The sequence below is a fragment of the Euleptes europaea genome, chromosome 10 (assembly GCF_029931775.1).
Source record: "Euleptes europaea isolate rEulEur1 chromosome 10, rEulEur1.hap1, whole genome shotgun sequence".
NCBI classification, from domain to species: domain Eukaryota; kingdom Metazoa; phylum Chordata; class Lepidosauria; order Squamata; family Sphaerodactylidae; genus Euleptes; species Euleptes europaea.
Genome location: NC_079321.1, coordinates 52,322,177 through 52,346,975, shown reverse-complemented (window position 1 = coordinate 52,346,975; position 24,799 = coordinate 52,322,177). Strand labels below are relative to the sequence as shown.

The following is a 24,799-nucleotide window of genomic DNA, read 5'->3' as shown; positions in this document are numbered from 1 at the left end:
TGAACCAAAGTTTCAGTTTGAACTAGAGACTATGAAGCTTCCTAGTCTCTTGACAGACTTCTGAGAATATTGTTATTCATTGATTATTTGATTTATGTTCCGTTCAGTCCCATGGATTCAGAAATGCCTACAACAGTTTTTAAAAATGCACCACTGTCCCCACAGTCTTATCAATCCAAATAATTGTGAGATAAGGATGGGGAAGGTTGGGTAGGGAGCAGACCACCTGTCTGGTGTCTCTGAAGGTCTGTCCAGAAGGAGATAGATCTTGTCTCCCACATATGGAACATCCCTCCTCTTTAGCAGCAGCACCAGCTGTGTATGGCTTCTGACAGATAAGATGCTGCAGTCTGCGTGGGGGCCAGAGCTCCATCCTAAGTGTGGTGAGACTGAATTAAGAACTTGTTTCAGTGCTAGGCTTCTTTTCTTGTTAAAGGCAAATTGTGAAAGTCCTCGAGAATGGCAAATTAGAAGAAAAGTTAATCTCACTCTGTATGTTTGCTAATTTTTGGACCACATGTGATCTTCTTTCTTAAATAATTATGAATGTATAAATATGATGATCTGATGCCAGAAGAGGCTTCTTGGAAGCTAGTACAGTTGGGAAGGGGCGGAATGATGGCAAGCTATTGGGGGTTACCGCACTTTGTATTCCCAGCGATGTATTAAGAGTTTGAAAATGTTATAAAAAACATCACTTTAAAGGGTTTTTTTGATACCACGGCTTATAAAAGGTTGGAAGACATCTTCACAGCTAAAGGGGCCAAACAAAGTGTGAACAGTATTTTTTATAACGTTTTCAAACTCTTAATACATTGGGCATACATAGAAAGTGCGAACTGTATTTTTTATAACATTTTCAAACTCTTAATACATCGCTGGGAATACAGGTGCGGTAACCCCCATTAATTGTTTTCTTCTGTCCTGGCTTAGTATTTTAGGCATCTCTTAAAAGGAGTTGAGTCTCCAACACGCAATGCCAGATTCAACAGGTGAGTGTATTATATCTGACTGCACATGAATGCAGCTGCCAAAACATTTTCATCTGCTGAGTTTTAGTTTTATTGGTTACCTTTTGAGAATTAGGCAGAGTATGTGAAATGTGTTGAGAGGTCACTTATACGTTCACAATGTCTTGTCTTTTGCAATCCATGGGCTTTCTTCAGATGATACGCCAGACCATGGGTTGGAGGATCGAAAATGAGCCAGTGCACTCCTTCATCTTTCTCTCTTGCTTGTGGCTATTCTTTCAGCTTCCCTTTAGTGTTAGCTAGGGCTTGCTATGGCGTGGGATGGTTCACACTTTCTGTCCCAACCCAAAGCTGGAAACCCACTTCTAGTAGTGGTTTCCAATCTCATCTTGCAGAAGTGCTAACTGTAACTTGCTCATTAGGACCTCCTGGCAAACTGGGGGGTTTGCACTACAAAGGAAATACGTGAGATGGGGGGCATGAGATGGGGGGGGCAGAGGAGAAAGAGACTTTGAGCCTATTGCTCATTTCTCAAACTGCAAACCAATTGCATGGGTCCATTGGAGGATTTTCACAGACAGAAGGTGTGTGTGTGAGAAACCAAGCCTCAGATATTCTTCTCAGAATCCAAGTTTGGCCATGACATTCAGTATATGACTTCAGTATGAATTCGCTTTCATCTCATCATAAGCCAAGGAAACCTGAAGGCAGAAAAAAGAGAATTTTCATTCAAAAATTAAAAGCAACTTTATGGATTAGAGTCAATATTGAGAGTAAAGACAACTTGGATATAACTGATGCAGTTGAATCAGGAACTGCTAATTGTCACATTCCCACATTGGGTCTGTGTGTTGTCACATGTGTGTTACATGTTTACCTGCATGTAAAAGCGTGTTTCTTCTTCATGCCACCCCCCGATATAAAACCCAGCCTCTCAGTAGCAAGTGCCTTGGGGTACGCTAGTGCAGCTGTCACTGAGCATGTACAAAGGGCAGAGCTTCCAGTTACTTTAGCTCCCCCCGTGGTTCTTCGGAACATGTACAGAGTTCCTTGTAGTAACAAGATGTTGGAGGACTTCTGAACACCTACCAGACCTCCTGTGGACCCCAGTTTCTGCTGAAGACGAGAAGATCCCAAATGTCCAGATACTTATGGTCAGTGGAATGTGACCTAAGCTAGCCTCCTCTCTAAGAGTGATGAGCTGATTTATCCAGTCCCACACAAAGCCTCATCTCATGTAAAAAATAAAAAAAAAATAGTCCCATCCCCATCAAGGATCTGATAATGGTTCTGAACTTCTATGACAAATAGGTGGTCTGGGCGAAACTGGATTGTCTTCTGTCCAAAAGGGATTAAGTCTGGCAGGGTGGTTCAATGTGGAATGAAGATGAATTCTAATGTAAGCCTCAGGTGTCCAAGATCCCAAACTCACTAGGTGGCACTCTTGCCCTGGTAAGGTGTTAGGGTTTCTGTCACAGCATTGTTTTGGCTAAAGTTTCCCAAACATTTTGTCTGTTTATGTGTGAGGAAAAACACTGCTGCTTCCAGACTAATTTTTGTAAATGAGCTGGGAGTCAGAGCACAGGATAGATAAAGCTTCCATCTGCTTCTGCTTTGAATTAGCTTACAGTGGTTTTTTCCCCTTTCCCTGCTGACCAGAGAAGGAAGCTTCACTTGCATGGGATGTGAAATTGGCAGCGATGTAGTCCTGTTGCCCTTAGTGGCACGTAGGCTTTGCTGTTCATTCTCTTGAACTTGACAGCTCCCTTTCTGGAACTTGCAAAACTGCTGTGGGCAGAAAAATTATTTCCTGTTTCCCCAGGATAAATGCTTTTGACAGACTTGCCTTACATAATGACATATTAGCTTTTCTGTGACTCTGTCATTTAGTGCATTTTTAAATGGTTCACTTGTGAGTATCACTCATACAAAATATAGCACAGCTATTGAAGAAGTTACTTTTCTTTAGCTATTTGTTTCACGTAGTTTTTAAGCCTAGTGCAAACATTTAATTTTGCAGGAAGTGCATTTTATTTAAAGGATGTTAAAACATCTAAACTTTTCAAAAGACTGGAGTGGGTCAAATGACCCAAGACCAATTTTGCACAGGCATATAATTCATAGTCTGACTTTACGTGTGGGAAAAGAGCAGGTGGTGCTATCCTCAGAGCAAGTCTTGAGTCAGACCCAGGGATTTTGGTTTGGTCTGTATATATGGTAAGTAATTAACAGTACAGTTGTATGCAGAGTTATGAAACTCTAATCCCGTCAATGGGTTTAGATTGGACTAACTCTACATACCCATTACACATGGGTAAGAATTGTAAGCGCTGTAAGAATTTCTACTGAGGTAATGCGGGGGAATAAATAGGTTATTTTGTACAGTAAAGGTGGGAGTTCTGAAATACGCTAACCGGTGACCAGTGCATCTTTTAGTGGTGCTAGAGATGAGCAGGGTTTTTTAACAATCTCTGCCATTTGTCCAAAAGCATGTGCGAATACCGTATATACCCGTGTATAAGCCGACCCGCGTATAAGCCGAGGTGCCTAATTTCTCCCCAAAAATGGGAAAAAATTAGGCACCCGCGTATAAGCCGAGGGTCGGCTTATAACTCCTCCCCCCTCGCAGGCTTACCTTTTCCAGGTGCGCAGGCAGGCGGCGGTGCCCTCCCCCCCCCCCCCGCGGCCCAGGAGGCCCCGCAGGCCGCTCCAGGCCCGGCGAAGGCGGCGGCGGGTGCTCCTGGCCAAGAGAGCCTAGTGCGGCGGCGGAGGCGCAGCCTTCCCTCGGCCACAGGAGGCCCCTCCAGGGCGCTCCTGGCCGGGGGGAGCCGGGTGCGCCCGGCGGCGGCGAAGGCGCGGCCTTCCCTCGGCCACAGGAGGCCCCTCCAGGGCGCTCCTGGCCGGGGGGAGCCGAGTGCGCCCGGCGGCAGCGGAGGCGCGGCCTTCCCTCGGCCACAGGAGGCCCTTCCAGGACGCTCCTGGCCGGGGGGAGTCGGGCACGCCCAGCGGCGGTGGCGGTGGTAAGTTCCCTCCTCCCTCCTCCCTCCCTCCCTCCTCTACCGTATTGACCCGCGTATAAGCCGAGGCCGGCTTTTTCAGCCCTTTTTTTGGGCTGAAAAACTCGGCTTATAGGCGAGTATATACGGTAGGAAAGCTCCTTAATGCTTCCACAGGCTTCCTTTATGACATCAGTCAGAAGAGAGGTCGGGTGGATGATGGCCACAAATTTTAGCAGGCTTCAAAGGTCAGTTCAGCTGTTTGAACCTGTGAGTAGAAAGAGCTCACTGGACTGGACAGTCTGTTTGCTCCCCTAGCTGCCTGCGTTGGGTTGCATTCTACCAACTGGCCGATGTGGATCCACCCTACATGTTCTTTCTTTCAACAGCCCTTTTGATCTCTGAATAGTTGATGTTGGAGATCGTTCGACCCTCTAATGGAAGAGGGAGAAAGGAAAGATTTCACCTGACCCTCCCGCCTCCATGCGGTCCCCAGCCTGCATGGCATTCTGTCCATGTGGGTCCCGCCATCTCCAGCATGAGCTTTTCAGGGGTTAAAAAGGCACTTTAGCGGGAAGGGGAAAATTGAGAAAAGCAGTGGCGATGGGTGAGATACAACTTAAAGCTCACGGGTTAAATATTTTTGGTTTCAGGCACATCGTAGCTGATCCCCAGGGCCCCTGTTCCACTGATGGGCTTCTAGTAATAGTAATAGAGTAGTATAGAACAGAATGGATCTGTAACAGTCACTTGCCCGTCTAGAAGAAATTAGCTTTTATCAAATTCCAAAAAACATTCCAGAGGGAATTAGCAGATTCTGTCTTGGTTTCTTGCTCTTTCCTTGCCTTTCTACCTTACTCTCTTCTAGATCTCTCCTCCCCAATGCGCTCTGTCTCCTCGCCTCTAATGTGTTCCTTTCTTGTTGCCACTCCCTGGAATTTCGTCTGCTTTACTTGTTCTGGTGCTGCTTTCCCCACCCGCGAGACCTGAGCTGCTGCTGTCCTGATCTGAGCAGGCTTGGCTTGCTCCAGCCAGTGGTTGGCTGGGAGGAAGCAGTAGATGTATGCCTGTCATTGGTCTCAACAGGCAGTGGGATGGTAGGAGGTGCTGCTGGTTGGCTCCAGGCCAAGCCTGTGTGCCACTTTCTCCAGCCTTTCCACAGACCACAATTCTAAGAACCACTGCTGTAGTATGATGCAGAATATGGCTGTACTGGGAATACCACAGTGTAGCCAAACTAAAGGGCTGACATCCATAACTTAAGTGTTTTCTTCCTTATATGCCAAGAAAGTGTTTGCCTGCTGCCTGATGCATTTCATTTCTTGTTCCCATTGATATTAAAATACTTGAGATATTACTGTATTTCTTGCCATGCTGAAACTGTTCTCTTCAACCCTGGCTGTGACTGTACAGTAGCATTGTGTGGGTGTAAAGTGCCATCAAGTCACAGCTGACTTACAGCGACCCTGTAGGCTTTTCAAGACAAGAGACGTGCAGATGTGGTTTGCCATTGCCTGCCTCTGCGTAGTGACCCTGGACTTCCTTGGTGGTCTCCCATCCAGGACTGACTCTGCTTAGCTTCCAAGATCTGATGAGATCAGGCTAGCCTGGGCTATCCAGGGCAGGGCATGCAGTAGCGTTGCAAGCTTTTTTTCTTCCTGCCCAGCACCATTGGCCCTTTGACAGCTGCCTGACCCAAAGTTAACTGGTGAAACTTTTCCCAGATGAAATTACTGAACAAGCATCCGCTTATTTAAGTAGTGCTTGCTGGATATGTGTTAAAGACACAGGAGCCTTTCCTGGGGAGAAGATGGCAATTTGCCTGCAGTTGTTCTCAGAAACCAGGCTGTGTTAGTCTGGGCTCAGCAGGCCACTGGGCCCTTTTATGTTCCCCGTTCAGATAAATGCAGGACATTTTGGCTTAGTTTTGAACGACCATCACTGAAATGAAATGAGACTTCGCTAGTTTTTAATTGTTTATTCCTCACCCCCGTGTGTGTGGAACATCTGCTTGTCTTTGTAGTGTCCCAGTTCTGTATTCTGGACACTTTAAAGACAAGCGGGGTCTCCTGACTGACTGTGCGCGCTGGGGGGCTGCAACCATTCTAAGGCAGCATTGTTTGAGTAAAATAGGACTGTTTCTCTGGATTTCTTTCTCTTGTTGGCTTGTGGGGGTAATATTATTTGCCTGTTGTTGCAGAAGTAGCCTCAGTTTGGATGACTTTCGGTAAGTCAAGCTGACACACCATCAATGTTGCCTGTTTGCACTGCGCCTATTTGTGACCCTCTCATACTGCCTTTATAACACCAGCATTAGGGCCTGCAGGTTCTAAGTACCTCAAAGCTGAATTCGTGTTGAAATCTCCTCCGAAGCCGCACATTCCTATCATTTCTAATGTTAAAAGATTTTAAAAAATGGCATTCAGCTTGTTTCTAGTGCATGCTGTTATTCAAACATCAGTTTTCTTAACTCTAGAAATATGTCACTGAGCATTCCTGCATATTTGCCACCTCGGGGGTGGGGGTGGAGAACAATTTTTATTTCTGTTATATGTACACTTTATTGTAATTAATGTGAACATATTAAAAGTATAAACATTTACTCCCTATCAAGCTTTTAGGTAAGGATACAAATGCACTAGTAGTCAGAATGGTTAAAGTTAGCAACATATATTTGAAAATTCTCTTTTGTTTGATAGTAGTGTTAGACACACAGTTCTGTTCTGTTTTCCTCCAGCAGAATATTTATAATCTAACTATTACTAATGTTTCCATTTATTTTGGACATAGGTTATCATACCTTACCTCTACTATCCCTTTCTAAGACCATTTTCAACGGGATGTATATCCTGTTTCCTGTCACCACCCCACTCAGTGTGTTTCTAGAGTAAGAAATAAAGTTATCTGGTGTAAGGGCAGTATACCAGCATGCATGCATTAATGTGCTGTCTATGTGAATGCACGGCTGTAGAAAAGAATGCAGGCTTCGTGGCTAATGTCTGTTCGTTTCACTTAAATGTGCTGGCTTTTGGATGCTCTGTTTATAAGTTGCTCTGAACAAGATGGTAAACTTTGAGTCAAGGCCCTATACATTGGGCCCTATGTATCCGTCCCATTAATGGCAGCACTTTTCGACACAATAATTTTTTTCTGACAGCAGAGGCTGTTCCACCTCTTGAAGAGCAACTTGCACCAGAGAAAAGTGCTGCCGTTAGTGGAATTGACTCCACAGGATCCAGACCATTATTTCTAGGGCAAACCATTGTCTCAAGTCAGGAGATTTCGTTTGCGTACATTTTCTTTTGTAATTTTACAAGCTCTGTTTTGTGGTTTTTTGCCTTCCCCTCCCAACTGCTTTTCAAGCAAGTCAGAGTCTTTCTCGTATCACAAATCACTGTATGAATGCTTGGCCGAGGTTGAAACAAAGTGCTGAGCATGGCATGTCAACCAAATTTTGCCTTCTGAGTCACTGTGATGCAGCATGAACAGACAATCATGGTGATGGCTCATCGTGACAGTTTCTCTTTTTTGCGTTTAGTTGTGAAGGATGCAGTAGTAAGAAAATAATTAGTAGTTTCTGCCCTCCATCGTATAGAGCTTTACCACTGTCTTAGACTGTATGGAAGGAAACATTTCTTAGATCTATAGCAATGGTTCCCAAAGTGGGCAGTACCACCCCCTGGGGGGCTACTAAGAGGCAAGGGGGCAGCAGGGCAACTCTAGAGGTGGGCCCCTTAGATCCTTTCCTTTTATCCCTTAGAAGCTCCTTGATCAATTGATCTTGAGCAGCATATATCTAGTGTTGGAGGGATATAAGGACTGAAACAAATCTTGCCACTGATAATGTAGCCTTGGGGTCCCTATCACTTAGTCACAGAGGCATTGGATTTGTATATTAAAAGGGGGGAAATATAGTGTGATCGAAGTTCCTCGTAAAAGCGGCATTCCAAAAGGGCATGGGCTAATGAGTCAATAGAGCCAGAAGAGCAAGGGCAGATCCTGTCTGAGTATGGTATATTCAGAATTCTGCCCTGCATTACCATAGAAGGGTTAGCATTCAATCTAGCCAAGCAAAAAGCTCTACAGAGACGAGGAGTTGTTAGATAATATGTATAGGCAGGCAGACCACGTGGAGGGGGTATTCCGAAGAATTGTGATGAACAGACACAACGATATAATAGATCAAGCTATGGCGCCATGCTGGCAAATTTGGTGGAAACTATCGGAATTTTTTTCCAGACTTTGAAGAGCTGGTACCACTGGATCAAGTTCATCAGTTTTGTTGAATAAATTGCAACTAAAAAGTTTTAATTTGATTTTGGTTCGATGTGCAATTAATTGTTACTGTTTTGAAATTTTATTGTTCTTATCTTCTTTAGTGAGTCATGCAAACCCCTATTTTGAATAATGCTTTTTATAGGGTAGGGTAGGGGGTACTGGGGTTGAGTTTGTGGAACCAAGGGGGTGGTGGCCCGGAAAGTTTGGGAACCACTGATCTATAGTACTATTTCTGAAATAAATATACATTTCCTACTGTTCCATCAAATGCTATAACTGAGAAACTCAATACTGGGTGAGCCTGTGCAGATGGAGAGGGTTCTGCTAACAAGAGCAGCCTTGATTTTTGCAGACAGCAATTTTTCCCCTGGTATCCCAAGTGCTCTTCTTTATCTTTTTCCATAAAACTCACTTCAGCTATTCATTGCACCAGAGTAAGTAAAGTGTTGGACTTTTTAGAGCCTTTATATGTGAATTGTATGTTCAAAGGACTTGCTTAATTGTTCCTGTTAAGAACTCTGTTTTTCTCTGCTCACTCTGTCCTGTACTTTTTAAAATTATATACAGGAGCACTCAGAAAAAAGGAGAATCCTTTGGCATCAGCAAAATAGGCAGCAAAATCAAAGGGGTATTCAAGAGCACCACAATGGAAGGGTCCGTGCTGCCCAGTTATGGTCTGGCTGAAGGCGAGGATGACTTGGTGAGAAGGGCCTTTTGCCTTGATAGTTGTTACATGCATGATTGACCTTTTCCCCTCACCTGCCCTGTTATCTTGTGCAAGCAACGAACTGCGGTTTCTTAAAGTTCCAGTTCAGACATCACAACAAACTGCAGTTTCTCTTCAACCAGGAATTTTGCAGCATCTGCGCCTGAAGGGAGGGGGTAGGGAGGGATCTCATGAGTCCTGTGAGTTCTTGGCTAGCTCGTGTCTCAAACAAGCTTGTTCATGATGCCTGAACACAGCCTGAGTGTACCTTGGACGTTTCTCTCAGCATATTTCAGAGCACCATAATGTACTGGTGGAGCAGTATAGGAAAGCCTAGAAGCTGTTACTGGAGATGTCCCAAGACAAGAGGGGAAATGAGTTTGGAGATAAGCATCACTTTGCTCCTTGGCATGTGTCCCTGGAGTTGAGTCAGATAATACTTTTCTTGGCATTCAAATTAGTGTCATTTCCTTAGAATGCTGACTTCTAAAGTGTTCAATTCTTTACAGTTCATTTTGTGTGCCTAGGATCCATATCCTTGATGCAAAATAGTACAGTGTGGCTCTCCAATTTTTTGTAGATTGGAAGTGTGAATTACCTATGGCTACCTTATCTAAAAAGAGCCCCATGGCGCAGAGTGTTAAGCTGCAGTACTGCAGTCAAAAGCTCTGCTCACGACCTGAGTTCGATCCCGACGGAAGTTGGTTTCAGGTATCCGGCTCAAGGTCGACTCAGCCTTCCATCCTTCCGAGGTCGGTGAAATGAGTACCCAGCTTGCTGGGGGAATGACCCGGTGCTTGCACAGGGGACCGTTACCTTTTACCTTATCTAGAGGTTACAAAGCTGGTTCTGGAAAACTTAACAGCTGTGCACAGCAGGGAATTGGAATCGGGTCTTCATGAGTGCATATTCCCATCTCTGGGACCACTGGTTGTCCATGTGTGGCTGTCTCGGTTGGCTAATCCTTTTGTATGAAAAGGCCAACACGGAGACTGGAATCATGTAATAGGTATTGTAGAGGGAATAGGTTGCTGTGTTTGAGCCTATGTGTGCTGTGTTTTTTTGCACATAGGTCCAACACAAAGGTCAACATGAAGATGTTCAGTGAACCAGAAGTGAGATGGGTGTTCATGTTTTATGAGTGCAGGATTGTGAGACTATTCTCCCCCTTTGTATTGACACCATCATGATAATCACAATCATCAGAACTATCTCACCAGTCCCATTCAATCAAGCCATTTTTTTCTTCAAAGAGCAAGAATTTTCCTGGTGATATAAGGAAAGAAGAGCTTCTAAAATAAAAAGGAAATGAGGCATTTGTCAGTTGCATACCTGACTTTTACATTAATTCTTGAGTCCATTGACAGCAGCCTGTGAAGATGTGGTTCTGCCCATATTCTAGTTGTATAACTTTATTGGTTTTTATTGTACTGTAAAAGTATGTGTGTGCATGCATTGTAAAATTTGTTTTAATGTTTTGACTATTCACTTCCTTGGAGACCCTAAAGCGAGCAGAAAGGCAGCGTAAAATGATTCAGATAACTAACTTAGTATTCCCTACAGATAAGTTCATGTTTGACTTTCTTCTAACGGTAAAGGTAAAGGTCCCCTGTGCAAGCACCAGGTCATTCCTGACCCATGGGGTGATGTCACATCCCAACATTTTTTAGGCAGACTTTGTTTACGGGGTGGTTTGCCAGTGCCTTCCCCAGTCATCTTCCCTTTACCCCCAGCAAGCTGGGTCCTCATTTTACCGACCTCGGAAGGATGGAAGGCTGAGTCAACCTTGAGCCGGCTACCTGAAACCAACTTCTGTCAGGATCGAACTCAGGTCGTGAGCAGAGCTGTGGACTGCAATACTGCAACTTACCATTCTGCGCCACGGGGCTCCTATGACTTTCTTCTAGCTCAACCAAAAATAAAGCAACTCAGGCTAATCTATTTAACCTATTAAATCTTCTTTTCAATTATAACAAACAAGCCTCTACAATAACTGTTGCCCATATACAAACAAACCAAGGTCACATGACAAAATAATACAAACTTCACCATACAGACCACAAAGATTTTGAAGAAGCTGCCTCTAGGTTGAGCTCTTTATATGACAGACTTGTACATACTGATTTGAAGGAACCAGTTTTGTCCAATTTACCATCTGGTCATTTTAAATGTGGACACTGCTGTTTGTGCACTCTCTCTCCAAGTAAAAGTATTTACCTCTAACACAGGCTTCTGTTTTAAGCTTAAATCCTTTACAAATTGTGAATCTAGTAAAGTCATCTATGTTGTTAGGTGCCCATGCAATTTTTTATATATTGGGAAAACATCTAGACCGCTCAAATATAGAATAAGTGAGCAAAGATCCAGGATTCAAAATAAGGTCATGGTCAATTGTGCAACATTTCAATTCCAAAGGGCACTCTGACAGTGATCTTGTATTTTTTGCCATATGGCAAGCAAAGGCCAACCTATATAATAAGATGAATATTAATAGGGTTTTGTTGAGGCAGAAAGCTAAGTTTATATTTTATAGTATATATAGTAAATATATAGTAAATAAATTGTGAGTTTTGTCTTTTTAAAGAAATGACATGCAAAACGTCCTTCAGGAAATGGATGGTAGGCTTGAGTTTTGCTTCTTGAAGACAGCCTGAGTTCTTTTGGAAGAATGTTAGTAAGTCCAAAGGGATGGTGCCTTGTAGGGTGCACACCTCTACTTGTTTAAACCTCTCACTTGCAGCTAGTTCTGCCAGATAAGTGGCTGTCTCTTGTGCAAAAAAAACGGAAATGTATGATCTCTACAATAAGTGTTTATGTTCTTTTAAGAGCTTCTAGAAAATGTGTTTTTGACCATTCTTATTTGACTTCCGCTTTCTGCTAACATGTAGTATACAAATAAATTTTTTAAGTCTTTTTAAGAAAAGGAAGTCCAAAAGGAAATTTGATCAAAATATTCTTGGGGTGTTTGAATCTTTCACTGCAGATTGAAGAAGGCATTATGGTAATGGAAGATGATTCTCCTGTGGAGGCAGCTAGTACTCCGAACACACCTCGCAATCTTGCAGCTTGGAAAATTAGTATTCCCTATGTGGACTTTTTTGATGACACCCCTTTGGAGAGGAAAGAGAGAAAAGAGAGAATACCAGTATTTTGCATTGATGTGGAGAGGAATGATCGAATGGCCAGTAAGCTTTCCAAAAATCATTGCTTGTGGCTATTGTGCTTATCTGATCCTGTTGAGATGCATGGTTTGCTTATATCTCTCATTTTATCTTGAATAGTGTTTTCAAGATATGTTACATATTTGAAAACAGGAGGGAGAGCATACAAGGTGTGATTATCTAGTATGGAATGTTGCACCCATTGGGATATCCAGGATAATGTTAACATTATTTAATTTTTTAAAAAAAAAACTCTGCAGCTGATCACTGCTGATATCATCAATTTGTAATAAAATCTTTAAGGCATTTTCTCCGCTCTTTTATACTTTATGTTTGCTTTTTTACCCCTTTCAGACTGGATGGGAGGGAAATCTTATATTTGTATGTATTTTCAGTTGGGCATGATCCTGAACGCTGGTCAGTCTACAGAAGATACCTTGAATTTTATGTCCTCGAGTCAAAGCTAACAGAATTTCATGGTAAGGCTTGTGTGTGTGTGTATTACTCTTTATCAGTTATAATTTTTGTATGAAAATTTGAGAGAGTTCTATAGTAGATTTCAATTATAGTAATTTCAGGAGGTTGAAACTTTCAGGTACATTTCCTGATGCCCAGCTTCCTTCAAAGAGGATCATCGGACCAAAAAACTATGAATTCTTAAAGTCAAAGAGAGTGGAGTTTGAGGAATATTTGCAGGTAAGAAAAACAACCGTAATTGAATCTTTGGTGTATAGAAGGTTGGATCTGGTTGTAACTTCTGCTGACAGAATGTATGTGAAACAGACTGTTCATTTTCAATCTTCTGTGCAGCCCCACATATGGGGACTGTGCGTTTGCAGGCCTGCCTTCCAGTAGAAGGTTTTTCTAGCCTCCTGGATACAATGGGGGTGCCCCTCCGCCTTGGAAAGGTCGTGACAATTCCTTCCTCCCAAAACTTTCACGTGACCAAGGGGGGTGCCCCTTCTCCCCCCATTCCTTTTCTGCTGCCATTGCAAGTAGAAGTGCTTTTCTCTGTTGTCCTCCAGTGTTCTTTCCAGTTTTCTGTGAGTTATTCAGCAAGTTGATTTCTGGAGATTTTCAATCTTTGGCAGCCTGAGGTAGCTTTCGCTGACCCAGCAAGCACGCGTAGTCCACATATGTGTGTCTGCACTGAAGACTTCAATGAACAACAGTTACAGGTAAGTGCAGCTCTGTTTTTCTTGCTCTTAGGAGGAGGGCATCTTGAGTGTTGGGTGATTACTACTGGTTGCTCAGGGAGGCAGGATATAAAACTGCCTCCTGTCTCCTGAGCAGAAATCTTCCACCTCTCGCTTTCCTTCCTGCCTTGCAGAGGGAGTGCAGCATAGAGATAGCTCTCTGTAGCACTGATCTGGTTTTTGCAGCTTAGATCATTTCTTCCTGCTTCTCTATACTTATCCTCTGTTTCTACTCTATTCCCTTTGTCATCTTGGACTTTCTCCTCCATTCTTTGCCTAGCCCAGGGATCTTCAAACTGTGGCTCCCGAGCCGCATACGGCTCTTTGGCTCATTGAGTGTGGCTCTCCAAACTTGGTTCAGAGACCCTGATCTCGCGCCCGCTTGCGCCGGCAGCCGGGCTGCGGAGCCGGCACGCCTGAGAGAGCGAGCGAGAGAGAGCAGGCGAGTGGGCGCGCTGTCTCTCCCCCACACACACACACCGCCGTGGAGAATGGCCAGGTTCCCCTTTCCCTTGCCCTCAATGGTTGGGAGGCTAAAGCCTCCCCTCCAGCCGCGCGATTGCTGGGCAGGCAGCTTGGCGGTTCCTGCCCCCCCGCCCACCTATCAGCTGTTGGGCGGGGTGGGCTTCCTTTGGCAGAACTGGCCTCCGGCAGAGTCCAATTGGGAGGCCATGTCTACCCACTGGCTTTCTTGGCGGTAGACCTGGACTCCGAGGAGGGGGAAAAGTCCCCCTTCAGAGGCCAGGTCTACCAATTGGCTTCTATGGGCCTCCGGAGGCCAGGTCTACTGCCAAGAAAGCCAATGGATAGACCTGGGCTCCCAATGGGACTCAGCCGGAGGCCAGGTCTACCAATAGGCTTTTATGGCGGTAGACCAGGCCTCCAGACGAGGACTCCAGGCGGGGAGGGGGAAATGGCAGGGACTTACAATTTAATTTTTATCAATAAGATCACTATTAAGTATTATATCAAGTTTTATTCAGTGTACCTATAGTTTAATTAAGACTTAAAACTTTAATTAAAGTTTATTAAGTTAATAAACAGTGTACCTACCTATATAGTTTAAGAAATTTGGCTCTCAAAAGAAATCTCAATCGTACTGTTGATATTTGGCTCTTTTGACTAATGAGTTTGCCGACCCCTGGCCTAGCCAGTTAACCTCTTTTCCTATCCACCCCCTCCATTCCAACCATAGCAGGGAGAAGATGGCAGCCTGTAACGAGACTTCAGCTGATGGATTCCTCTCAGAGGAGGATCAAGTCCCAGGGCTCCTTGTTGGCATGCAAGGTTGAGGCGAAGACTCTCTAGTGGTCGCAGATGCGACTGACAGAGGGAGAGAGCGGGGAAGAGTAGAGCGCCCAAAAAGTAACATCTTGACACAAGAATTAAAAATGGCGCAAAAGGAGCTCTGAGTAGAACAGATCAATCTCCACCAACATCAAAGGAAAGCCCAGCTCCCCCAAGGAGATTTCTTCGGCCTACAGATCTTTATCAGAGCAACAGAGTGGTAATGTACTCCCCCCCCCTTTCAGCCAAGGAAGTGGGCAGGCAGCTGATCTCCTCAGGTGATATCATGGCTTTCTTCAGACAGACTTAAGTGAAGAGTTGCAGTGCCTGCAGTCCCCTTTGCCCTCTCCCCCCACCCATCTTCCAGGTCTGGAAGTAGTGGCTGTTCACCATAGGGAGACCTGGTCTCAGTGGCCTACCAAGGCTGCCCGAAAGGCTTATCCAACAAAGCCTGGCCCCAGTCAACGTGTAGCCTGTTCCCCAAAAAGAACAGTGATTGACAGGCTATTCTGGACCTAAAGCACATCAACAGGTTCATAATACAGAAACATTTCTGCATGGAGACCTTGAGATCCATCATGGGGGCCCTTCAACCCGGGGACCTTCATGATGTCTATAGATCTGACCAAGGCCTACCTCCATGTCCCCATCCATGTAGTGCATCACAGATTTCTCCCCTTCACCTACCAACATTAGCATTATCAGTTTCATGCCCTACCTTTTGGCCTCACATCAGCGCCCAGGGTTTTCACCAAGGTGCTCATTATCCTGGTAGCCCTAGCAAGTAGGAGGGGCATACAGATTGACCTCAATAACATCTTATGCTGCTTCAAGGGAGATGGCTGCTGATCATACCTCCAAGGTTATCCATCGCAAAGGGGCGATGGAAACTATTCAAGATCTTCCGATTCAGGGCTGCTGGTCTTGTCAAGAGAGGGCCCTGAACATCAACATCCTGGAATTGTGGACTATCAAAATGGTGCTCTAGGAATTCCATTCATTCATCAAGGACTGGAATGTTATGATTTGAGCAAACAACATATCAGCCAAACTCCACATAAACAAGCAGGGATGGTCCCGATCCTCTGTGTTTCACCGGAGTGGCCAACAGCATTCTATCATGGGTGGAATTCCATCTACTGTCCCTTCAAGCAGAGCGCATACAGGGGTCATTAAATACCCAAACAGATTGCCATCTACTGTCCCTCCAAGAAGAGCGCATACAGGGGTCATTAAATACCCAAGCAGATTGGCTAAGCAGGCAAACCATTGACGGAAACAAATGGTCCCTGAAGAAAGAAACCTTCCAGCTGATATCTATAAGATTTGGGACTCCGTCGGTGGATCTGTTTGCCTTGGCGACGAATCATCAGTTACCCCAGTTCTTTTGGAGGTACTGCCAACCAGGGGTGGAACGAGTGGATGCACTTTATCTTCTTGGCCATCAGAACTGCTGTTTTGCCTTTCCTCCCCTTCTGATCATCCCAAAAGCGTGGGGCATGCATCGTTGAGAACCACTCTGGGAGCCAGAGCCAGAATTGCTACAACTGACCACCTATTGAGAGACAACAGCTCTTAGATTTAGGATATTATGTGGAGGTGGTTGAGACCATTTTGAACTCCAGGAAACCATTTACCAGGAGAATCTACAACATCTCCTGGAAGGCCTTCATCAGGTGGTGCAGATGCAAGCAAGTGGAACCATTAACGTTCAACATTGGTCAGCTCCTAGCCTTTTTGCAAGACGGAATAAGGCCTCTACGCTACACACATGTGGTGGCCTTACCATTGTTCCTTACCTAGACGTCCACTCAGTGTCCAAACACCCACACGTAAAGTCCTTCCTCAAAGGAATGTATCAGGCATGTCTTCCTGTGATTCTCATGTTTCCCACCCAGAGGCTTCATGTGGTTCTCTTGGCGCTCCCTAGGGCTCTCTTTGAACCCCTGAGGGTGGTCTCTCTCAGGTACCTTAGGATGAAGGCACTTTTTCTGACTGCAGTGACATCAGCTCGCAGAGTGTCAGAGCTGGGGGCCCTTTTGGCTAGGAAGGGTCTCTGCATTTCCCACAAAGATAAGGTGGTCCTTAGACTAGATCACACCTTCGTACCGAAGGTCAACTCGGTATTCCATCGCCAGCAGGAGCTTCATCTCCCTTCCTTTTGCCCTAAGCCCAGACATGACAAGGAGAAGGAGTGGCATACTCCAGATCGTCACGTGTGCTATGCGTCTATACCAGGAGTACAGAGGACATCAGGAAAACGGGCTCCTTGTTCATTTCCCTCACTGCCCTATACAAAGGAAAAAGTATGTCCAGGGTGGCGTAAGCTACACCACCAGGCAGTGTATTGAGATGGCATACAAGGCCAGCAGTATACTGGTTTCCAGCGGCATCACCACACATTCGGTATGTAACACGGCCACCACAGCGGCCTTTGATCGCCAGGCAATGGAAGAAATTTGCAGAGTGGTCACTTGGTCAACCATTTCAACATTCATGAAACACTATTGTAACAACATGTTCTCTTCAACTGTCATGGAGGAGGATTAATTTCTACCCAACAGCAGGTCACAGCTCTTGGAGGTCCCAACACTCAAGATGCCCCCTCCTCCTCAGAGCGAGAACGGAGCCTTGATTACTTACCATGAAGGTTCCTTCTGCTCTGAGAATGGAGGGCATCTTGCCCATCCAAGAGAAGCATGACCTAAGGGGGAAGCAATAAGAAGAAAGGAGAAGAATCCCGTAAATATTAGGAAGTTGTGAAAGAAGCAGCTATCTGCTCCTTCCTTTCCTGATGTTCCAGTGTTTGCCCTTGCATTTCCACGTTTGTTGTCAGTGTTGAACAACTTGTGGCTCTAGTTTTCTGTTCTTTGTTTTTTCTCTTTCAATCTTTTCCTGTCTTACCTTAGCTCGGAAAGTCTTTAAACTGAGAGGTAGGAGATTCCCCACCCAGGAGACAGGAAGCAAAGTTTTAGATCCTGCCTCCCTGAGCAACCAGTGGGAATCACCCAATGCTCAGGATGCCCTCCACCCTCAGAGCAGAAGGAATCTTTATGGTAAATAATCAAGGTTCCGTTCTCGCCTCTGCCATCTTGTTGCAGCCAGAGGTGCTGCTTGGGGAGGGGATGCTAAGGGGCAAACTGCTAGATCCAATCCAGAATAATCATTTAAAGCAGCATGAGTAGGTCTTCACCAGTTTTCTACTTTAGCATTGTATACTGTAGCATTGCTACTTCCCCCACAACTGTGATTTCTGATGGCTTTGTGCATAAGCACATTGGTAATATTTATTTAACGTAACCTAAAAGTTAAGTGCTGAAATGATTGTTGTTGGAGAGAAGCTGATTTGAGCATCATCATCACCTCATTCTTTTTTTTTTCTTCTAAGAAACTTGCACAGCATCCAGAGCTAAGCAACAGCCAGCTTTTAGCTGATTTCTTGTCACCCAATGGTGGAGAGACACAGTTCCTTGAAAAAATATTGCCTGATGTAAATCTTGGTATGTAAAAAACTGTAACTGAAAAATGTTGATCCGGTTCGTCCAGATACTGTTGTCTGAGTATGATTTGCATGGACTACTTAAACACTTCTTTGTGGTTTCTTGCACGTGCTCAACTGTTTACTGCCATTTGTGAGGTGTGAGGACTAAGTTCCTTGCAAAAGTACCTTTCTACTCACACGAGAATATTCTACTCATGAAAGGCCTCCTTTGGATCCAATCTGTTATCAAACATGCCAGTACAAAACTGAGGTTTTCATGTGCATAGTTTGCAGTTGCATACAGGAATCATTGTCTATAGGTAATTTAACAGACATTCACTGACACTTCAGGCTCTCCTGGTACAAGAGATGGGGGGGGGGGCAGTTCTGACTGCTTCCTCCTCCTCCTTTCCCTTCTCACTGCAGCTGCCTTTTGTGCATATGGATTCCCCCAGCCCCTGTAGCGCTCGCAGCTGGCTGCTGGGAGAAGGGAAAATTGGGAAAGATTTCAGTCCCTTTGCACTTTCTGCTGGCACTGCATAGGATCTGACCTTTTTGTTTTTGAGTAAATATACTATGGGTTCTCTTCTTAGCTTACTAAGACACAGTTTAACAGAGGGAGGACTACAAACCAAAACGGCAATTAGATCATTCTGCAGGCAAAAGAACACAGTGCTTTCATATCGCAAAATGAATAGAAAATAGGCTGTGTTTTATGTTGATACCTGAAGTTACTATGTGTTTAGGTCTTGGGCCTGATTCACACACACCCATACCATACCATGTTTTTGAATGGCACTTTCATTTGAAAAAGTGATGAAATTATCACCGAACTTCAGGCTCTGCATGTTTGTTCCCTTTTGGCTCTTGGAATTTCCCCTCCTGTTCATCGTCTGCTGTATCTAAGACACCTTATTGTACTGAGCAACCATCGTGCATTCATGTTAGTGCATTCATGTTAGGCTCTACCTACAGCAGAACTGGAGAAGAAGAGTTGGTTTTTATATGACAACTTTCTCTACCGCTTAAGGGAGACTCAAACCGGCTTACAATCTCCTTCCCTTCCCCTCCCCACAACAGACACCCTGTGAGGTAGGTGGGGCTGAGAGAGCTCTAATACAGCTGTGACTAGCCCAAGGTCACCCATCTGGCTTCATATGTAGGAGTGGGGAAACAAATACAGCTCACCAGATTAGCCTTTGCTGCTCATGTGTATGAGTGGGGAAATAAATCCAGTTCACCAATTAGCATCCACCTCTCATGTGGAGGAGTGGGGAATCAAACCCAGTTCTCCAGATTAGAGTCCACCGCTCTTAACCACTACACTGCGCTGAATAAGTGCTATAGGGGAATTCCGTTCTCTGACCGCCTATGTAGTTGTTCTACTGGTGACATTGAAGCTGTTGACCATGTATTGTTATTCTGTGCGCAATGGGCTTCACCTAGAGAATTGTGGATTACCCCTATTTTGAGAAAGTGTCAACTTTCTTTTGAGCCAAAAGTCGACTTTTTTTTGCTAGCTGATATTTGCCAAGAAACTACTAGATCTGTAAATAAGTTTCTGTTTGCTGTAATATTTTTAAAGCGCTCTCCAGCTCAGAATTAATTAATAATGCTAGCTATTATTTTCTTATGTTTTCTATGTTTTATAGTGTGGTCTAACAACATAGTGTGTTTTATAATTAATTAATTTTAATCATTGTATGGCTCAAGATCTCTGGTCGGAGGAGCTTTGTTAGTAAAGTGAATTGCAAAAGTGGGCTAGCCGTGGCTAAGGGGGCTGCTGTTCAACACACCCATATACAAAGCTCTTTTGAGCACGTGGAACTAGTTGTGCCGTTTTCTGGAATCTACTTTTAATGTGTGCATTAATATTGTTCCTATCTTGTTTATACACGTAATGTGGCCTTGGAGGCTCTAATCCAAATGGATGAGGTACCGCCTTTTCGTGTGAGATACAAATAGATTGCCACATAAAGAACTTAGCTTTCAAATATACCAAGAGACAGGCATAGAGGGCTGGATCCAAAGCTTCCCTTGTGCAAGCAGGAAGGTGCTTGTGTAAGTGGGCAGCTCACACTAGTGATTCCATCTTCCCATCAAGCCCCATATCCCACATTGTTCCCGGGGCCCCCCAAACCTCAGGATCAGTAACGGGGAGGTAGGGAAGATCTTCTGCACAGCGACAAATCAGATGAATAACATAATGTTAGTTGTGTTGGGAAAAAAAACCCTCTTTTTTTGTTTTTTGCTACTACTATGCAGGTAAAATTATCAAATCTGTTCCAGGAAAGCTAATAAAAGAGGTGGGTAGACTTGATTCATTTTATAATCAGTGCCTTTTACTGATAAGCAGTTGGGAACTGAAACTTGTCCATTACAGCTCTTCTGTTTCCTTTCAGAAAGGCCAGCACTTGGAGCCGTTCATTGTAAATTTTATTAACTCCTGTGAATCTCCCAAGCCTAAACCAAGTAGGCCAGAGATTACGATTCTCAGTCCTACTTCTGAAAATAACAAAAAGGTATAGTACGTCTCCTGGAATGAAATTGTTCAATGATAATTACTTATTTTATTTAAAACGTGTCTTTCTCCTTCTCTTTTGTTTATACCTTACAAAATTCACCACACTGAAGTATAAAGGTAAAGGTCCCCTGTGCAAGCACCGGGTCATTCCTGACCTATCGGGTGACATCACATCCAGACGTTTCCAAGGCAGACTTTGTTTGCGGGGTAGTTTGCCATTGCCTTCCCCAGTCATCTTCCCTTTACCCCCAGCAAGCTGGATACTCATTTCACCGATCTCAGAAGGATGGAAGGCTGAGTGAACCTTGAGCCGGCTACCTGAAACTGACTTCCGTCGGGATCGAACTCAGGTCGTGAGCAGAGCTTTTGACTGCAGTACTGCAGCTTAACACTCTGTGCCACGGGGCTCCTGACACTGAAGTATATTGCCTTCTTAAAAACCACTAATAGAAATAAACGGGTTGGCAGCCACAAGTGGGTGCTTTGGGGGCTGGGTGTTTTGTTCTGTTTTGTCCAAATAGCCCAGTTCCAACGTGTACATTTAAGCTATAAATTCCCTGCCCTAGGGGCAAGAACCAGGGCCAGAGCCAGGGTTTTTTGGCCCTGGCCCCTGCCTGGTGGAATAGCCTCTCTAGTGAGACTAGGGCCCGCAGGGCCTGTAAAACACAGCTATTCCACCAGGCCTATGGTTGAGGCCAGCTACAGTTCCCTATATATGAATGCTGGCCTCCCTAACCCTCACTTCTGTTATACTTTCCCTATATTGACTTTAGCCCATCTGCTTGCCTAGTTGTAATTTTATGTTTTACACCCTAGAGGCGCCATAAGTTTAGGATATTTGTTTTATATAACTTTTTACAGGGGCAAACCTCCTCAGCAAGATCTCATTCCTTCTCTGTTGAAGACCCAATGTTATGGAACAGACTTACTGAGCAGGTCCCACGTGCACCCTCACTGGTGGCTTTCCAGAATGCACACAAGGCAGTTATTTTTATTTAGAACATTTCTATGGTGCCTCTCCAGGGAACCTGTCTGAGGCGGCTGACAAAATAAAACATGAAGACATTACACACCATAAATTATTAATTAAAACCCAGTGTTAAAAACCCAGCCATAGCATAAAAACATAAAATGCTGAGCAGCTTGAAATGAATCTCCCACAGTTCTCAGACTAAAAGCAGGCTATAAAAATTATGTTTAAAACCTGGATAAAAATAAACATTTTGCTGAGGAGGTTTGCCCCTGACTGTGGGAAGGCACCTGTTAAGAGAAACTGGTGAGAGAACATAAGCTGCCTACAAAGGATAGCTGGAAAACCCGTGTGGATGAAAGCTTAGAAATGACTCACTGGAAGCAATATATAAGGGCCAGAAGAGTTTAGGATGTTTAGGACGATGCATTTAATTAAGATACCAACTGCTATAATATGCTCAAGCAAACCAATACATTTGTTTATTATTCGGTTTTTGAAATCTAGTAGGTTCTGAACCTGGGCTTCTTCTAAACCTTGTCCCCTGGGAGGGAGGAGGGCATGGGCCAGTGAGTGACAGTTGATGACAGAGGGTACGTACACTGTCATTGTGTTACATGCAGAGAAAAATTCATGATCTTTGACTAACTTCTGCACTAACTGCCATTTTCTCTGTGCAATTTTGAGGGCTTGATCCTTTTTTCTTGCTTGGCTGTACCGGCGCCTATGCTATTTCACAGTGGCTTCGTACAAATATTGTTACCCGGAGATTTGTCATTGCTTAAGAAAATTGCCCCTCTTATACAACCAAAGCCACACAATCATTTGTATAGGGATTCCTGACTGATGATAACGTTGCATTTGTGCTCATTTTTAAGACTTGGTGTTCCTTTTTTGTTTTTGTTTTTTATTTTAGCTTTTTAATGAATTGTATAAGAACAATGCAAACCGCTCTGAGAATTCAGAACGAAGACAAAATCAGAACTATTTTATGGAAATGATGACAGTGGAAGGAGTCTATGACTACTTAATGTATATTGGTGAGAAATCACTTCCCGTTTTTCAATGATTATTCATAACCAAGGGTTCATGCAGTTTGGGCTCTGGTGAATTTATCCATTAGCTTAAAACGCCTTAGTATTTCAGCTTAAGGATCTGTTTATCTTTTACATTTAACAAGATTTTTATGCAAATGCTCTATGGGACATGTGCCAGCACTAGAATTTTCAGTTCTTGGTTCAAAGTTATGCAAGTTTCATTGGTACAATTCCCATGTTGCATTTTCATGGGAATCAAAAAGTGTTTTCAGTATCAGAACAAAAAACATATTGCATGGGAAGACTCCAATTGTTCAACTGCCTTTGTCAATCTGTCTAGGGGGGGGGGGAACCTCAGCAGTGATACCAACTTAGGGCGTTCTCTGTCTTCACTCTGACATGGGAATGATTGAAGGAGAGGAGGTAAGCTGTACTTTGTTCACTGGTGAGGCAAAAAGGGCAAGTGGCGTGGCTTCATTTCCCTCCTCCTCTGAAATGTAGGGATTAGAACTCCAGGATCACACCCATGGTCAGGAATAAAAGTAGAAGCAAGGAGAAAAAGGCTTTCTTTATAACAACGTATGAGCGTGAACAGCATTCTCTTGGGGTGCACCTATGAGATACTTTTGCCTCTGAACACTTTCAGCAAGTCAAAGCACGCAAAGCTAAACCCCATGGGAAGGATAAGAGAAATGAAATTGAAAAAAACAGGTTAAATTTCCTGCTTCGTCTAGAGTCACTTACTGGGCACATGCTAGATAATGCAATGCAAAATATAATCTTTCAGAGAAAGGGCACGTGAAGGTCATCCGCATTTCCCACCCTCACCCCCATCCCACCCCGTTGTTACCTGTCAGAATGCCACCGAATTTCAGCAACATTGTGACTGTGTTACATTGTAATCTTCTCTACTATTCCTTCTTCCTCCTGGTTTAAAAGGAAAAGGAAATAAGCAAAGGAGAACAGCCCACAGTTGCGGAATAACTGTCCCAGTATTTCCAGGAAACCACACATTCTGATCTACTCTGCAATCCTCGTAAAATGAGCCACCAACAAACATATAATTAGCCCACACACTATTTTTCTGTGAGTTCTTTAGGACAAGGATATTCATATAGTTACAGCACTGGAGAGCTGCCTTGCTAGATGTTCTCAAGATCAGTCTAAAGCCAGCATTCTCTTTCCAAGAATGGCCCTTCTCTGATGGCTCCAGAAAGGATGCAAGAAGCAGCCTCCGTGGCTTAGAATATTCTGCCTCCGTTTATGGAGACTGCATTTAGCTATCATGGCTAGTATGTGTTGTCAACTATGGAAGACAGGTCTATCAATTTATAAATAAAAAGAGATGTTACTCTTGTTAATAATGTAAAGTTTGGGAGAAGCATTGAGAGAGCGTTAGAAGTTGCTTTGAAATTTAAATTGTGTGTTCAAATGAAGTGTGTTCATATGTTAAACGCATGCCACAATAACTTTGCAGGCAGAGTGGTTTTCCATATTCCTGACTGGCTTCATCATATCTTGATGGGAGGACGTATTCTCTTCAAAAACACCTTGGAGGCATACACAGATTATTATTTGCAGCGTAAGCTAGAAGAACTCTTCCAAGAACACCGTTTGGTGTCACTTATAACACTTTTGAGAGGTCAGTGTGAAGTTGTGCTGTTTTAGTATATTATCAGTACAACCCTGTGTCAAATTATTCCATTTTAAACCCGTTGAATTCAATAAAACCCTTGACTAGAGTAACTGTTTAGAATTGTACAATTTGAGAATGATCTGTTGATGTAAAAGAGTGCTTAGTTCTATGTTTTTGTGGACAGGGCTGGGGTTCTTTTTTAATGAGCTGTCAGCTAATTAAAGAATTTGAATCTTGATCTGATTAAACTTGGTCAGCTGAAATAATTAAAATAAAAGTCTTTCTGTGTAGACAGATTTGCATTACTAAATGTGGTTTTGTTTCAGATGCTGTGTTTTGTGAGAATTCTGAACCACGCTCCCTTCAGGATAAGCAGAAACGGGCAAAGCAGACGTTTGAAGAAATGATGAAATACATTCCAGGTTCAGGGTTGATTATGATATGACACGATTTATCAAGAAAAGGGACACTGTAAATAAAAGTCTGTTTGAATGGCACATTTTCATGTGTATTCCCTATGTATATAGTTTTCAAAGCGTTGATCTTCAGAAGGAAC

General features: G+C 43.8%; 1 protein-coding gene across 1 annotated transcript in view; it reads left to right on the top strand.

Annotated features, from left to right (window-relative positions):
- The window catches only part of SNX14 (sorting nexin 14), a 48,376-nt gene that overhangs the window by 18,705 nt on the left and 4,872 nt on the right, over positions 1–24,799 (top strand). Inside the window, exons 15-26 of the mRNA XM_056856496.1 lie at positions 934–992; positions 6,168–6,194; positions 8,813–8,945; positions 11,935–12,136; positions 12,508–12,591; positions 12,708–12,808; positions 17,984–18,095; positions 20,342–20,382; positions 20,479–20,598; positions 22,487–22,610; positions 24,085–24,249; positions 24,570–24,665. Coding sequence (XP_056712474.1) covers positions 934–992; positions 6,168–6,194; positions 8,813–8,945; positions 11,935–12,136; positions 12,508–12,591; positions 12,708–12,808; positions 17,984–18,095; positions 20,342–20,382; positions 20,479–20,598; positions 22,487–22,610; positions 24,085–24,249; positions 24,570–24,665 — 1,264 coding nt within the window. The remainder of the gene's footprint in view (positions 1–933; positions 993–6,167; positions 6,195–8,812; positions 8,946–11,934; positions 12,137–12,507; positions 12,592–12,707; positions 12,809–17,983; positions 18,096–20,341; positions 20,383–20,478; positions 20,599–22,486; positions 22,611–24,084; positions 24,250–24,569; positions 24,666–24,799) is intronic.